General features: G+C 38.7%; 1 protein-coding gene across 2 annotated transcripts in view; it reads right to left on the bottom strand.

The window, feature by feature from the left end:
- The window catches only part of GPC6 (glypican 6), a 773103-nt gene that overhangs the window by 348052 nt on the left and 408728 nt on the right, over positions 1-16323 (bottom strand). For both annotated transcript variants that reach the window (XM_087757955.1, XM_087757954.1), the window contains exon 3: positions 7870-8261. In XM_087757955.1, coding sequence (XP_087614081.1) covers positions 7870-8261 — 392 coding nt within the window. The remainder of the gene's footprint in view (positions 1-7869; positions 8262-16323) is intronic.

Genomic DNA, 16323 nt, shown 5'->3' on the forward strand with positions numbered 1-16323 from the left:
TTCCATAGGCTGCCTTCGAAACAGGATGAAGACAATCTAAAAAGGGTTATTCTAAAAAGTCATCATGTTGCAAGATGATACAGATCCCCTTGCATTGCTTAACCTTCGGACTTTTTAATCTCCTTCCTATTTCCATTTGATTCTTCTGAATTTTCTTTTACTCTCCTGTGCTAAAACAGCAAAAATGTAAAACCTGCTGTAAGATTAATTACAGAGGTCTAAATCTAGCAGGGTCAGCAAGCTCCTAGGTGAGCTTTGCTTCTTCACCATTATTTTTACCATGACTTGGCTGTGTATCATGACATGCATTAGGATACCTCCCTTGTTCTAGGAATTCCTCTGAAAAAGTTCTACATTTTCTCTTTACATAGCTTCTGCAGGTGCCGTATCAACATCTTTTATAGGTGGGAAATAAAGCTGGTATGAAAACTTTGAAGGATTGGGTGTAACATGTGCTTTTCGGCAGTACTAAAGAAAACCTTGATTTGAATAATTATTTTTCTAATGTGTCATGACAGTGTTTAATGACATTGTTAAACTACTCAGTTTGGTTCTTAATATATAGGTAGAAGTTTCATGTAAAGCTAAACTAAAGGGTATTTTCTGTGCCATAGGCATTTAAAAAAGGCACAAACTGAGCAAAAACAGTGTAATCAGAAGATCTTTGTTCATGAATGATACAAAGAATCCTGGAAGACAGGACTGGCGCAAATTTTGAGATGTGAAGTAGTCCATAGTAGGAATAAACCAGGTTGGTAGACCTACTTAAGGGATGCTGAGCAAGGCTGAATGTCTTGCTGAGCAGTATGATTCCGTTAAACTCAAGTTATTAAAGTCAATACAAAGCTAGCTGAATGAAATTTAAGGACCTAAGAAATGGAGAGGCCAGGCTGAATTATATCTGACAATCCTAATAGATAGGACATGGAACACAGCTTTTGCAGACCTCCTACCTCTGTTTTCATTTTGTCGGAGCTGCTGTTTCATTTTAGGCCTTTTCTCCTGAGCTGCTCTTCTGGGATATCTGATGTTCCAGTGCACGCAAAGTGGAAATAGATTAGCCCACCTGCAGTAAGTCTGGGACATCTGGAAGGCATCTGGTTTATTTTCCCATGAAATGCCTGCAAATTAACTAGATTGGTTTATGTCCCTTTTCTTTCCAAGAAAGGAGGAAAGATTTCCTGCATAGCTGGAGAACCTCAATTCAAAGGACACTTCCCACAAAGTGCTCCAGTGTAGATGCCGTTCACTCTTGCTTCTATGCCACAGACATCTCCGAGCCCTGAAACCCCCTGGCTGGATAATCCCTGGACTCCCTGCCTGAGGAACACCGAGGGAGAGGAAGAAAGAATGTGGCCCATTCATGGCATGGTATGATCCAGTTCTGGAAAGATATATTAATTCGATTAAAACTCGAAGAACGAATGACTGAAAAAACCTTAAAACAATAGACACAGAAGCAATCATAAAAGCTATGCTTGCTCAGCTGGGCTGTTCCTAAACAAATAATTTGAACTAACGATTAAAGTTTAGTGAAAACCATCATCCTTTTCAGATCTCCTTTCCCTCTGTGACTTTAACAAGCCAAATCTCTTCAGCCAATGAAGTTAAAATATACAGGACACGTAGCTCTTTATCTGTCACACCCCGCAAATCACATTTTCCAGCATTAAAGTACTATTCGTTTTGGCTTTTAATTACCTGACTTATCAGCATGTCATATTCCACCCCCCCTCCCGCAATAATTGCATTCTGAATCAGTGTGACATTCAATACTGACCTTTATTTATGGCTCTCACAAACTGTTGAATGTTTATTTATAAACCATGAAAAGCAGAGTTTGTAAGAATATTGATTCAATGTATTAGAAAAGCAGTGGCCTGGCATTCTGTAAGTAGAAGTAATCATGGGCAATTACTAGAGACTGCTTTTCAGTACTAATCTTGGGTTTAACCTTATAATTGTATTACTGAATATGTTTCACTTTGTCCATATATCACCAGGTTCCTAATAAGAAGTCTGATATTAACATAATTTAATAATATTCAGGGAAAGAATGGTTTTAATTGGTTTAAAAAAAGGGAGACATATAGCCTATGCCACGCAGTGAGAAAAGTATTGTAACAGCCTTTTTCATTTTGCAATAAATGATAATTAATATTTAAATGCATTACTGAAATAAGTTCTTAGTGGCTGGGTCACAAATCCTTGACGTTTATGCCACTAACAAAATCACTAATTGCTCCTAATGATGCCCCTGAGCTAAACTTCACTTTACTCCTGGTATAAAAACTATGGTTGCCGGTAGCATGAATTTCCAAATGTGAAAGGGAAAGTCAAACTAAGAACAATTCTTCTTGTCCTTATCCCAGTATATAATGGGAAGAAAGTGGTCAAATTCAGAAAAAAAAACAAACCACAAAACAGCCAAACTTAGAGAAAAGCAAAACTAGCAAACAATAACTAAACCCCCAGATCTATGCAAACAGGAGTACTCTGCGCTCACTTGCTGCTCCTAGTGAGCCAGATGCACTGCAAGAGCCAATGAAGATGCAACTGTCTGCTTGGGATTAAATTAGAGCTCTGAGCAGCAGTGGGGTAATGGCAGCTGGCTAACGACTGTGCTTTTGGATAGGACTGACCAGTCATACTTCATTATTTGTCTTTTTCTGCTAAACTCATATGTTCTTAGTGTGAATTTACCCACGTTAAAACATGACATCGGCACAAGTCAGGCTTGAGAAGTCATGCTCATGAAACATAAAAATCGTGCGCTTTTTTCCTCCTGATTTCTACAGCTTTTCATGAAAAGTATATCAAAAGAAAATGCTTTGAGGAAAAATTTTTTTTGGGTGGAATGCTATTCTGACGGGATAACACCTTGTTAGGGGAACAGTACTGCCTGTAAAACTAGTATGTTTTTTTGGGCAAATTTGTATCCAGTTAGGATTTTACCTATCTTTTGAAATACCCTTAGTTTCAGTCTTAATCTTTTCTTGGGAATGAGTTCTATGTTCTATATGCTGTGTTGGTCCAGAACTCTTCCTTATTTAATGAAAAATATTCTCCAGTGCAACAAGCTTTATAATTGTTGTAATTCAGTTATGAATATATTTGGGAAAAGTATTTCAGGAATCATAAGCTCCTGGAAAGTCATGAAGACCCTCCCTTTTTTAAATGTTAATTGCTTTATCCTCCCCATTTTTTTTCTGCTTACATTTTCCACCACTCGGTGGCAGTTCAAAGAGAGTATTACGATCACTGGGAATGTTCTGTTTAAAGTCAGAGACAATAACTTAGCGTTATTTGCTTGTAAAATATCCAGAGCTCAGACATAGTAAAAGATGAATATGAAAAATATGCATATGTCTTTTCTATCATAGTATTGGAAATCACAGCTGGCAGCAACTTCAGAAATATTTTCAGTAGTTTCTTCAGTTTAACATTAAATACGAAATCACAGCTGGTCAGGTTTGGGGGCTTTTTTGGGCTTTTTCTCCAGGAAAAAGTTGAGAAAAACAAAATACATTTTAAAACATTGACATTTGAATATGCTATATTTTTATGGGGCAAAAGAATAGCATATTTTTTTCCACCAAGTGGTAACAAAGGAGAAAAGCCTATTCTACAGGTTTTTAGGGTCTGACAAATTAGAAGAAAAACAGGTGGTAGAAAATTTTACCAATTATTTCTGAGCCTGTAGCTCAGAAAGTCCATAACCATCTACTAGCTGTAGCTTAAGAAAGTATACTAGGTGAGAAGCTCTGCTCCTGTACTGTCAGAGTTCAAGGAGCATCTGGACGATGTTCTTAGCCATAGGGTTTAGTTTTAGGTAGCCCTGCAAGGAGCAGGGAGTTGGACTCAATGATCCTTACGGGTCCCTTCCATCTTGAGATAGTCTAGGATTCTATGATTCTTTTTTATTAATGCATAAATATTTTTCATTTTTCTCACTTTAAGAAATATGCATACGCAGCTTTACAAAGCATGTATAGAATTTAGTGAGCTGTAGTCTACTCAAGCCAGTGGAAATTCATTGAGCGGAGATTTAACAAGCCCTTAGCAAACATGAACTGGCAAATTTTAATGCATTAGTATGAGAAATAAAAAGGTTTTAAAATCTCTGAAAATTAAAAAGTGCAATTGGACTTTGAGATTATGAAAACGCTGTTCAGCTAAAATTGCACAACTTCAGACAGATGGAACCAGCTATGTCTGCTTACGATTGAAATATAATGTTAGAAAAAATTACAAAAAAAGACATGTCCTAACCGCCCTCCCTCCTCGTTTATCTAAATGGGACTTATCTAAATTATAATCTCACTGACATAAGCAAATAGCAAAATACTATTGTAAGAGGAAAATGTTTGCGATATGTGTTGCCTATTTTGAGTGTGCTTGACTGCGTACTTCATTGGAAAAAGAGGGGAGTATAGCTCTCTTGCAAGGAATACGCTAACTACATTAACGTTACACCCTCTCTGAAGAGAAATCTTCAGAAAGGATGTATCCCTGACATTAGATAGGGAACAAATCCTTCCGAGTATGTGACCCACCAACTCCTTTACAGAAACGGGCCAAAAAAGGCTGAGAAAGTAAATTAAAAGCCCAAAGGAGATGTTGTTACCAACTTTCTCATTAATAAATCTCTTTCTCATGGTATTTAAGGTGTAGGCTCAACTTTTTTTCTATGCGAGTGGCCTTTCACAGTGGCAGTTCAGTGAGATAATGGGTCCACAAATAGAAAGCAAAAAATCGTTTTAGCCTGTGATGTTGCAGCTAGGAGACCACCGCCCTGTTCCCAGCCAGTGCAGACAATGGACAAAGATTTCTGTAAAAGAACTGCAACAGTTCTTCTTTTCATTTTCTCTTTTGTTCATTTCTCTTGACTTACCCAGATGCGGCATTTTTATCACAGAATCTCTCAGTATTAGAGTACAATGAAAATGAAAACCATGCTGAGTCTGGATGACTTCCAAAACAGCAACCAAAAAGATACACCTGCCTCTTTTTTGGTTGCAAAGTTATGTGCTAATTCTAAGGAATGGTTGCAGACTTTTAAAATGATGTTTAAAGAAAAGGATTTGTCATTTTCTACAGCAGATAGACCAGCATAAAAATCTACCGTTATGATATGATCACAAAAGCTTGGATCTCAGAGTAATCACAGCCTTTTCTCAGGATATTTATTAATCTTGAGCATTTGGTGTCACTTGGCATTCTTCGCATCTGCCTCACCAGGCTGCATATGACACAAAGTCCCTAAAACCAGCAATCATTTACCCTTTGCTGGGGGTATGAATATAGCTACAGATTTTAATACCAAAGACAGGCTTACAATCAAAGCATATTCTACATTTAAGTAAAAATGTTCATTTCATTAATCTTTTAGTAGAATAATACGATAATTCGAGTTGGAAGGGCGCTCAGGAGATCTCCAGTTCAACCTGCTTCTCAAAGCAGGATCAGCTCTGAACTCAGACTAGCATGACCTGGTCATCTCAAAGGGCTTTGTACAATCAGGACCTCCATGGATGGAGTCTGCACAGGCTCTCTGGGCAACTGATTCACTGCTTGAGCACCCTCATGGTGAAGTTTCTCCTTATATCCAGTCTGAACTGGCCCTTGTTTCAACTCATGCACATCATATGCCACCATGCCCCCCTGCAGAGCTTTGCTGCATCTCCTTGATGACCTCCCTACAGGCACCAGGGGCTGCTGCTCGGTGCCCCTGAAGTCACCTCTTCTCCAGGCTGAACAAGCCCCACTCCCACAGCCTCTCCTCACAGGCCTCCAGCCCTGACCATGCTGGTGGCCTCCACTGAACTCGCCTCCGTTTGTCAACATCTTTCTTCAATGGGCAGGGCCCAAAACTGAGGGCAGTATTCTAGATGTAGTCTAATAGAGTATCACTATTTATGTATATATAAAGCAAAGAACCTGTACTCTATCTTGCACTGACCACCAAGCACTTTTAAAGATTTTAAAGTGTTGCTTTCATGTTAAAAGTGAAAAACAGAAGAATTATTGAGCTATTGTTATCATCTTCACGTGACACTACAAAAAGGTTCACTTTTTGGTTACAGACCCAGTAGTTCTCATTATCGGATCACAGGATCATTTGCGATCATGTGATAAGCTCTATTCTTGAAAGGTCTTATGTGTCCAAAACCCAGCAGTCGAGATGAAAACATTTCTTGGGTATGTGAGAGGGGAGACACCTGCACATTCTGTACAGTCATGTACATACGCAGGGAAAGTGACATCTCAGCAGACAATTCATACCTTAATCTGTTTGGGATTCACAAATTACACATTTCTATTAAACGAATTACGTAGCTTACTCCCTACAGTCTGACCCAGTCAATGCAGCAAGACCTAACGCCTACTGACAACAGTGACGTCGGAGCTCAGCACTTAAAACCTGACCCACGGGGACATCACCATTCTTCAGAGGAAATCTGGGCCTGCAGATGTATGCATCCTGCACCCTCAGAGGCTAAACAGCCATATCTGTCCCCAACTAGACTAGGTGGGCTGGGATTTCATGCCGATGCCCTGCCACTGTTCAGAAAGGACTGCAAGAATTGACAGTGCCAGAAAAAAAGGGAAGGCAACCCTGTAGCCCAGGAGGGCACTTGGGAGGAAGAGACCTTGGTTCTAGCTGGGCAACCATGTATTTTATTCACCAACTTTTAAGTGCAAAATGACCCTTTCCTCCCACGCAGTCTCCCAGGCATAAAATCAGGCTCTCACTTGTTGACTACCTCTCCAGCTTCATGGCTTCTGAATTTGTAATTGCAAAATATCACATCATACAGGATAAGACAAGTTTAGAAGCCTCATCTTGTTGAGCCCTTGAACTGCAGTCTACTGTACAATATATCAGCTCTACCTCCCCTTCTGGCTGTGATTTAAATGAAGCAAGACAGCCAGTCCTCTCGATGAAGGGGAATGGCTTAGGCTTGTAAACGCAGGAAAGTATTGCAAGGGGCAAGCGTCAAAAACATGCATGCACTTATTGTCCAGAAGTGAGTATCTGGGCATTTCATAGCGGATCTCACTACAGCAATTCAGAATTCAGAATACAGTTAAGGTCCAAATACAGTACAGACTAGGACTGTGAAATAGCCAGATCACAGAACAAGTATCTAGTTGGAACAGCAATTCAGAAAAATATACCTGAGTTTGAAACACTGTGTAAGAGAAAGTCATTCAGGCACATTTCTGGTACCCAGATAGGTTATTTTTATGTGTGTTTTTTTCTTACATAGCTTTAATTATGTGAAGCCCTCAAGGATTATAATCGTCCTAAATATTTGCATAGATAAATAATTAAAACTAAAATAAATGTGAGTCAAACCATCCTTTGGGAAAGCTCAAGCTCCAGAGGTGTCACTATTCGTCTATTTTCTCATCAAAAACATGACTAGACATTTCTAATGAAATCCATCACCCAGTTCCATGATGAATGAATGCTGTGAGGGCTTTACTGCCCTAATGAACAGCAGCATAAATTTGCTTGAAACATTTAAATTCTGATCATAATCATAATCTTTTATATACATAGCCGGTTTTGAACTACTAATGACAATCATTACCATGCTAGAACATTGATGTATATTGGTATTTCATTGTGTCCTAAGCATAGAGAAATGCTTTCCAGTCAGTATTGCCTTAATATCTCCAGAAGGAATTAAAAACAACTGTTGCCCCTATTTATAAGCTTAGGATGGGTATATCAGTAGAGAGAAAAAACAACCAACCAAACAACCCTCCCTGTGTTAAAAAAAACCCCGCACAATCAGATTTCGATTGTCTAGTAAATTTGAAACGAATTCAAGCTTAAAACCACCTGATTTTAATTACCTTGGATACTCTGTTTGCAACCTCTCTGCCTACTGTCAGCCCCTGAACAAAGGTCCGCGCAGCAATGAAGGCTCTAATCACTTGAACCTTCAGCTTCCTGGGTACATCTCCAAACGGCTTCAGCTGGTCTGTGTACTTGCTTACGCACTCCAAGTAGTCCTCAGTGAAATGGTACTGGGGGTTTATGAGCTGGAACATCCGTTCCAGCAGCCGAGCCCAGAAATCGTTCAGCATTTCCTCCAAGTTCACGTTGCCTCCTGTGTAATACCGCTTCAGCTCTGTGAAGAGGTCCTGGAACACCTCCGAGTTCTGCATGTACAGCATGCCGTATGTCCGGACAAACATGTCATTTAAGGACCTTTCCGCATTCTCCAGAAGTTCTCGGAAAAATTCTGCAGGGAAAACAAGCACGTGTTAACTGGATATATTAGTAAGGCACCAAGGGTTTTCTGATTGCATTCCTGTGTTACCATTAGTAAAGTCTGTCCTAATATGTTGTTACAGCAGTGCTTTACTAGTGAAATTCATCTATTTGGATAGGAAATAGCTTTATTCAGAGGTAAAGAAAACCAGACTATAACTTGAATTCCCCCACAAGGTAGGAAGATGTAGAACCTATAACACTGAACATGAAAAATCCATTTAAAAGAACTTCAGTGAGGGTAGTTCCACTTCTTCTTCATGTACTATTTGAACATAGAAATCTGAAAATGTAACAATTTTAGAATAGCTAGATGATGGTAAGTTCCACTTTGCTGAAGTTCTTATAATGTAGAACACCACCACTGAAATAAATCTGAAAACTTATTTGCAAATATTCTTGAAGAGACCTTGAAAGAGACTTGAGTGGAAACGAGCAGAATCCCTCTTAAAAGTACTACATGTCTAGGTAATACTAAGAAAATGTTAGTATTTTCAGTAATTTGCTACTCTACTGAAGAACAGTACTAGAAGCCTCCACCAGTCATGTCATAGACAGGCTACTAATTCCAGTTTGTGCTAGTTGTTGGTTTTGAACAGCAGACCTTACAGTTTTTGGAAAGGATTTCAGACTTTACTGCTTCTGTGTCTTTTATCTACTCAGGCCCAAACCATAACATATTTCTAAATTTTGGCTTGTGGAATTTATTCTTACTGGAAACTGAGCCCATGGGATACACTGGAAATGCGTAATCATCTCTTCTGTTAAGATCCTTTAACTGCCATGTGATGTTTAGGTTTTCCCAAGAATTTCACTAGGCATGTACAATAGTTCTTTAAACACATCTGACAAAAGCAGGCATAGATTCTCCTTGTTTTTGGAAGATCCCATCTTCCCACAGGGTCTGCTTGTCAACCTCCTTAAACCTCTGTTGGAAAAGAGTTTAATGGCTGCTCTGGCCTGTAAATGGGGCACTGCAGACTGTAAGGCAGAGATGGCAATGCCTTTGGCAAAACGTGTATATTTGCTGCAATTAAATGATTTGCACCGATGCAGGAGTCATCATGCAGCCAGCTCCAGGATACCAGATTCTAAATATGTGGTCACTGCACATAGGCACATCTGCGTGTGCTAACTGCAGGGATGTGCTGACTTCCTACAGTCTTGGCTAATGCTATAATGTGAATACTCTTTTAACATAGAGCCCTGCTGTGGCTACAGTGACTCATAAAAATGCAGAACCACTGCAATGCTGAAGACAAGATGGCAATTAAGACTATGCAAGAAAAAATCTACACCGAATTTAAATTTGAGGATTTGCAACTGTGATCAGCTGAAAGCAGAATCCACTGAACGCTGTGGACTAGTCTACAAGGACTCAGTAAGAAAAGAGCCTCTTCTTTTTGGCAGAAATTGTGCAGAGCTGCAGTCTTTGATCTCTCAGATAACTGCAAAGGGGTTATCATGAAAATGTATATACAGCACACCGAGAACATACTCACTACATCAAAGCACTTATTAAAGAGCAAATATATTCTAATAAGCGTATCAATGTCTAAACTGTCATTAAAATCACAGCTCTTCATATGGAATAAATTCCATCTGGAAAAGAATATGCTTTTGCCAAGTAGTTTATGTGGGGAAAAGCAAAAAAAAAAAAAACAAACCACAAAACCCACAACCAAAAAGAAATAGAATAACTTGGGGTCCACAACATACAGTCTTCTCTGTTGTTTTTCCAAATTGTCCACTAATTCTGACAAAGCTGTTTTAGAGAAAAGCAAAACAAAGCTGTTTTTCACCCCTAACCCTGACCTGGTGGTATCCTTGATGTCTGAATCACCCTGATTACTATTTTATACATTCAGCATTTCTTCTGCTAAGAAATAATGTATACTGGCTGTACTGCTGAATACATCTGGCTCTCTAGTCACACAATCTGGAAGGCAAAAAGACGGCAGAGAACTTGGGCCTTAACTTAAAATTTGTTTTAAAGTTGAAGCTAGGCTTTCAGACCAGTGCAACTGAACGACAACTGGGAAGTCAATCACGAAAGCAGTGAATCCAGGCCCCTCGACTTCTGTCCCATAAGGCCCTGTATGCTGGGGGGCTGCTGTAAGCAATTCATATGCTGGCTCCTCCCAATCCATAGCTATACTGGGAATCCGGCTCCTTATCTTAAAAGACCATGCCATTGCACAAGTCAGTCACAGCAAAGCATAACTGAATTTGCTGACAGCTCCTCTTGTCGGGGATTGTTAGCCTATTACTTCTTTGTGCAGGGGGATTATGTAGCCATCTCACAATCTGCTGGAAGTCAACCAAACTTTTCAGGGAGGGGCAGACATTTATGCTGTGCTTGTACAGCATCTAGCACAATGTCGTACATGCTGGTCGCTATCTTTATTTATACTGCAGTACAAACATTATCAGTAACTCCACAAACTTAAATTTCATGCTAGTCCAAATGTGACACCATACATATGCATTCTTCAGGAAAGCTGATGTTCTCTAAATAGTAGTATATTTATTTAATTTTTACTCTTCTCATAGGTCTCTAGTCTTTAAGAGCTATTGCTCAGAATAAGTTATTATGCCATTAAAAAGTTAGACCGTTAGTCTTCTGTACGCTTTGATACAAAAGGTAGTTAGTTTAAGAGAGTTATCTGCATCAGTAACCCTACGCAGGATCAGGATAATAAAGCAGCAACAACTACACAATTGGATACCTTTGGAGTTCCAGAGAGTGAGAGATCTCCCCTGTTGTACTAATTAGAAAAATTCTCAGTCAACTCCCGTCCAGCAAAATGGATGCTGCTGTGAAGGAACACTTGCTTTTTTAGTCCACAAATCTTCCATACATCAAGAAGGCAGTCTGCTTTGCGATGCTTATGTACAGAAACTGTGTCCTGGCATAACTGGGCAATTGTCCAGTCACATCAAGAGAAACTTGCTTCCGCAAAGGCTGAATTTTTCCATGGTCTTCCAAGTAATTTAAAGATTTTATGTTCATTGCAAAGATGATATTTCATCAACTTGCAGGTAGCTTTTGAAAAATAATGTAATATTTCAGCTCAAAGTAAAAGAAAGAAGATGAGACAGACATTAGTCATGTTGCTTAATGTGCTTCTGGAAGACACTCAAGTACTAGGGTGGGAGAGGAGAATCTATATAAGACAGAGCTGTGCCGTGTTTTAAAATATATATCTTGTAAAATTTTTTGCTGCCAAAATAGACTGTCATGAGCAGTGTTAATACTGGAAATAATTTTTCCTAATTTTAGGTGGTGATTAATTTATATGACAGAATATGTCCCGGGTACGTCTTGTGTTGTAAGCATGTTTTTATACAGCTTTCATTTATTAGCCAGATGGTCCCAGGAAGCCCGTTCAGTTCTGTATACGAGGTAGTTGAAAAGGATAAGGTCTAAGGCACAGTGAGCTACTGAAAAGCGGGAGAGAAGATTGCTATTTCAAACCATTACATGCTCTACATAGGCTTAAATGGTGGGGTTCCAGTCAATGGATAACACTTAAGCTAGTTTTTATTTTAAACATTATTTGTAAATTTAGGATGCAAGATTGATAATAGCGGTGTCTGCAAATGAAGTGTGAAATTAAACATTTTGTCTATGATAAGACAACTCAGTTACAAAGTGAAAGGACACAATGCATTGCTAGAGTCTCTTACTGAATGGTAGGTACTACTCTCAGCTTAAAACTAGGGTCTTTTTAGCTCTCACACTACCTTGTCAACTGAAAGCTGACTTTCTCACTCTATTTTAACACAAGTACTCTAGTGTCATAATGCATTCAACCTGGGAGCTACCCTAATTCCAGGGTGAGGACTAGTTGTCACCGTAAGTCAGTGGATCAGGATTGGGGGTAATATTGCAGCACAACATGATGTAATAACTGCCTTCAATGAAATATAATCACAACCATCCAGAGGCAATTATTAGATAAACAAAGTTGTATTATGTTGGAGCTGATGTTCTATCATCATTCCCAGCCTGATAAATTCCTTTGTATTTTCTTTTCCATCTGTAATTTAAGCAAAACCAACATCTGACTGTAGGACAAGACGCAAAGCTAGAAACAGTTTGTTGTCCAGTTCCCCAAACCAAAAAGATACGCATGAGCTTTAAGACCAAAAAGACCAAAAGGAAATTTCGTTTAATTACCATATATTCTGCTCAGCTTTCGTTTTTAGGAGAACTTGAGATCTGAATGCTATACTATGGTGCATCTGATACACCTGACATGCAGTCTCACTGCTATCTGAGAAAAAACAGCACAGATGCAGAGAGCTCTTCAGAGGTACTGGACAGGGATGTATGGCTAATTTTACATCAGCCTTTATGGAAAATATTGCTCAGGGCGGCATACTGATTTCATCCGTCATTGACTAACACCACCCAAAACATACAGGCAGTTGCCCATTATAGCCTTGTCCTCCTGCTTGTGGGCATTGATTTTCAAAGAGCTCTGAGGATTTAGACATACGAATTCTAGTCATCTACCATTTACTGTGAAGATGTGCATGCATCTACACCCTACATGGACTTTAGGTATCTAACTTCATTTCACATCTTTGAATTTCCCAGTCCTGATGAGGCTGACGGTAAGAAGGATATTAGAATTCATGTAGGCTGACTACCTTTTTCGACAGGAAGGTACTTTGGGGGTTGTTTAGGTACAGGTACTTACATTCATGACATACATCAAGGGCAGCCTTTTTCTTTTTTTCACTGCCCTATTTCTGTCCTTTTTTCTTGGTTCATGAAGTCATTAATGAAAAAAATGTTTTGGAGAACTCTTCATCTTTTTGCACGATTCTTGCAAAGGCTTTTTTTTTTCTTTTTCTTTTTTAAAAGATATTCCACAATGGTAAGTGAAAGTTGTGATTTATCTCAAGGAAACTCAAGTGAAATTAACCTCTCTGGTTTCTACGCTTTTTCATTTTCCAACTGTTTTTTTAGGTTTCCAGAGACTTTCTTCTCACAATAACTAACTTTACAAAACAAAAAGAACTCAATTTAACTTCCTGATTGAGAAAAAATTGCTGTAAGGAGAATATTTACAACAGATTTTTTTTTCCTTGTTTTTGACATTACATTTGTATTTATATTCAAGAGTGAACAAATCGTATGCATAAGGCTACCAGTGCATTGGTATTACTTTTTAGTGAGCCTGAATAACTAATTTTAAAATTCCCTTATAGCTTTGACCTTTAGAAACACTCAACAGTCACAACAGGGAAATGAATTTCAGCTCCCATTAGGAGCAACAGAAGCTGCAGTGCGACGAGGTCTGTTGAAAATTGCTCTCCTTTTTTAACTCACTTTGAATATATAGACATTGCATTTGAAGCGACAAAATACAAGTCAGACAATTAAATGTGTCCTATAATTACAAATTTTGGAATAGGTGATTTACACCCTCTACTTATGTCTTGGGTAAAATCACCTATGGGTAAAATGATTTAGCTGTTAATGGATATCAATACCTTTCTAGAATGTCCTATACCTGTAAATATCATGACATTATGAACTCTTTCGGATGCCACCACGTTTTTTAGAAGCCAGTGCAGTCTCAAAGGTTGTGAGTAAAGATGAAGGTCTCTCTCCCCTCTTTAATCTCTCAGTTTCTCAGGCTACTGCAAGACTTGATAACAGAAGATAATTCACTGTAATCTTCTTCCTTGCCTCCTGTCCAGAGTCCATGACTTCTTCCTCCTTATGGGTCAGGCTGTTGCAAGGAAGGAAGGAGACCCAGGGGAAGGGGAGACCACCGAGGCTCCATCCTTAACCATTCCCCACTGTGGAGCATGGAGACAATGCAAATAGCAGTGTCCTGCGCTAAAACGAGGGACATGAGGATGGGGAGGAAACATAAACACACCTATTATGGGCTGGGTTGGACAGGCTAGATCAGGTGCAGGCAAATGGGAAAAAACCTAGGCTGATATTTATACATCAAATCCCATTATCACAACGGGAACCTAACCTGACAAAGAATTTAAGGCATTATTTAATGCTGATGTACAAAGAAGCTATTGTACAAATGAACATTAATATAGAGTTAAAGGATCTGTCATCTACTCAAAGGTGATTACATGCATCGATAAAGGTCTATAAGGCTAGTCTGCAACACTGAAATCAATGAGAACATTATCAACAACTTCAGGGGATGCTGGGGCAACCTTTAACTGCTAAACTTACTGTTTCTTCACTGCAAAAGGTCATTTACTAACACTTAAGTATGTCTAAAAGGGAGACTTGATCCTGCCATTGATTCTACACAGACAGTCCTGCAACTAGGTGAAATACATCACTTTCACATGAGAACTATTAAATTAGATATTAACGCACACTTTTTGAAAGCTTCACTGCTCTCTAGAATCTCAATTCATGTTCTGTTGCATCTAGTACTTTATACTGATGATGTATCCTTGATTATAAATATGAAACCTGAAATTCCCAAGATCCCCTCAAAGAATTCATTGAACTTAGAGCAATAAACAAGAAAGAAAATGCTAGGAATAAAAACAAAGCAATGAGATAGCTTTACACATAATTTATATATACACTAATAACTGTCCCTGAAGGTTCTCCTTTCATTATCAAGTGTAAAATGCCCAAGTGAAGTAGTCATAAAACGTAAGCAAAATGTTACATGGCATCAGAAGGTGACATTCTAGAATATTTATGAATGGACATTTAAATGCTTACAGCAGTAGTACTGTCATGAATATCCATGACCAAAGAGAGACATGTAGCATTTCATGGATATCTGTGAATTTCAGAATGATGAATTTTGCATCATAATAATAATTTTGTTCATAAATAAATAAATAATAATAAATAATTTTGTTCATAAAAATGCATAACACCTCATTAAAAATTCATGAGTCACCACAGTTTCTTCTGAAAAACATTTAAAGCTTTCATGAAAATGTTATTAACAATATATAAACTATGGGACTTAGTGCAACAATTGTTTTAAAATATAGAGACTGTTCTGTTTTTCCCTATGCACCACTAGAGGTTATTAAATATCCAGTTCAACAGTTAAGGAGATTTACCATCTAACATTTTGTATGAAAATTCTTTGCCATGTCTATAATCTACAACAATCTTTTAAACATATTAAAAGTTTATTGTCTTTTAATACAGGGAAGTATAAGATGGACCAGAAGACATAGGGGAAAATTACCAACAAATTGCCTTGCTACAAGCCAGATAAAACTAATTTAAACCAGAGTAATTTAGACATTCTGTCTGAAGAAAAAAAAAAAAAAGTAGGCATTTTTTTGACAAGCAGGTCCCAAAACAGAGGTGGTATTTGCTATCATTAGATGCAGTCCTGCCGTGTTCAGAGGTCAGGTGTTGTGCTGGGGAGGAATGCAGCACTGAAGTCACTGCACGCCTTCATGCCTCTTCTCAGAGTAGACAGCTTGAATTGACTAAGGGCAGGAGTCATTCGTTTGGAAGGAGGCTCTGGCTGGCCATGGGAAAACACTGAAATCTTCACGGACTCTTATTTACAATGTGGTGATTAACCACAACCTGACAGCAGCAACACTTAGGAATTGGGCTTCGGAGGCAGAGACCTCAACCTGGATTTAGGCACGTATGGGATTGAGGAGGGCTGCTGCTTCTCTTTTAGAATAGTGTCCTTTTTTGTTTCTTCTTCCCATTCTAAACAAAATAGACTATTGTGAAGAGCTGTCATTGAGGAGTTTGAAAACCAGTTCTTGGGCCCTATTCAGCTTCAAGAAGGGGGTGTTTTCTGAAGCATCTGCTGGATCCCATCCATTTGGTGAAGTATCCAGTAGGAAGCGCAGTTCCTGAATCCCAGTGTGGAAAGACGGGTATCAAACAGCTCAGACTGGATGCATCACAATATGTTCAAAATCAGAACTGCAGCTACTTTCATGTCACACTTGCAAGTGCAGAGAGCTAAGAAATATTTGCACAGTTGTATTTATATTATGCAACGGCTGTAAACTCATTGCAGTTTTCCTTTCCA

This window comes from Nipponia nippon, unplaced genomic scaffold (assembly GCF_047370975.1).
Source record: "Nipponia nippon isolate SJK-2023a ecotype South Korea unplaced genomic scaffold, ASM4737097v1 scaffold_2, whole genome shotgun sequence".
In the NCBI taxonomy this organism is placed as follows: Eukaryota; Metazoa; Chordata; class Aves; order Pelecaniformes; family Threskiornithidae; genus Nipponia; species Nipponia nippon.